The sequence below is a fragment of the Etheostoma spectabile genome, chromosome 4 (assembly GCF_008692095.1).
Source record: "Etheostoma spectabile isolate EspeVRDwgs_2016 chromosome 4, UIUC_Espe_1.0, whole genome shotgun sequence".
NCBI classification, from domain to species: Eukaryota; Metazoa; Chordata; class Actinopteri; order Perciformes; family Percidae; genus Etheostoma; species Etheostoma spectabile.
The window spans coordinates 36,884,206-36,884,430 of NC_045736.1; the positions used below are offsets into that span (position 1 = coordinate 36,884,206).

At 40.0% G+C, this 225-nt stretch overlaps 1 protein-coding gene across 2 annotated transcripts in view; it reads left to right on the plus strand.

Annotated features, from left to right (window-relative positions):
• LOC116688639 (protein SSUH2 homolog) overlaps positions 1-225 on the plus strand; it is a 19,385-nt gene that overhangs the window by 9,158 nt on the left and 10,002 nt on the right. For both annotated transcript variants that reach the window (XM_032514801.1, XM_032514802.1), the window contains exon 8: positions 18-97. In XM_032514801.1, the coding sequence (XP_032370692.1) occupies positions 18-97 (80 nt within the window). The remainder of the gene's footprint in view (positions 1-17; positions 98-225) is intronic.

Sequence of the window (225 nt, forward strand, 5' to 3'; positions counted from 1 at the left end):
TGTGTGTGTCTCTGAAGAAACCGTGCTGGGTGTGTAACGGCTCTGGGATGAAGACTGATGAGCGCTGCTCGCGCTGTAATGCTACAGGCAAAGACAGGTCCTACATATTTCCTTGTTCCCTTCTTAGATCGGTCTATTTGAATAGATTTTAGACTTTTCTCTTTCATTATTTTAGATTATATTTTCTAACTTACCAGACTGTTGTAGCTGTTCTATTATTTGTCT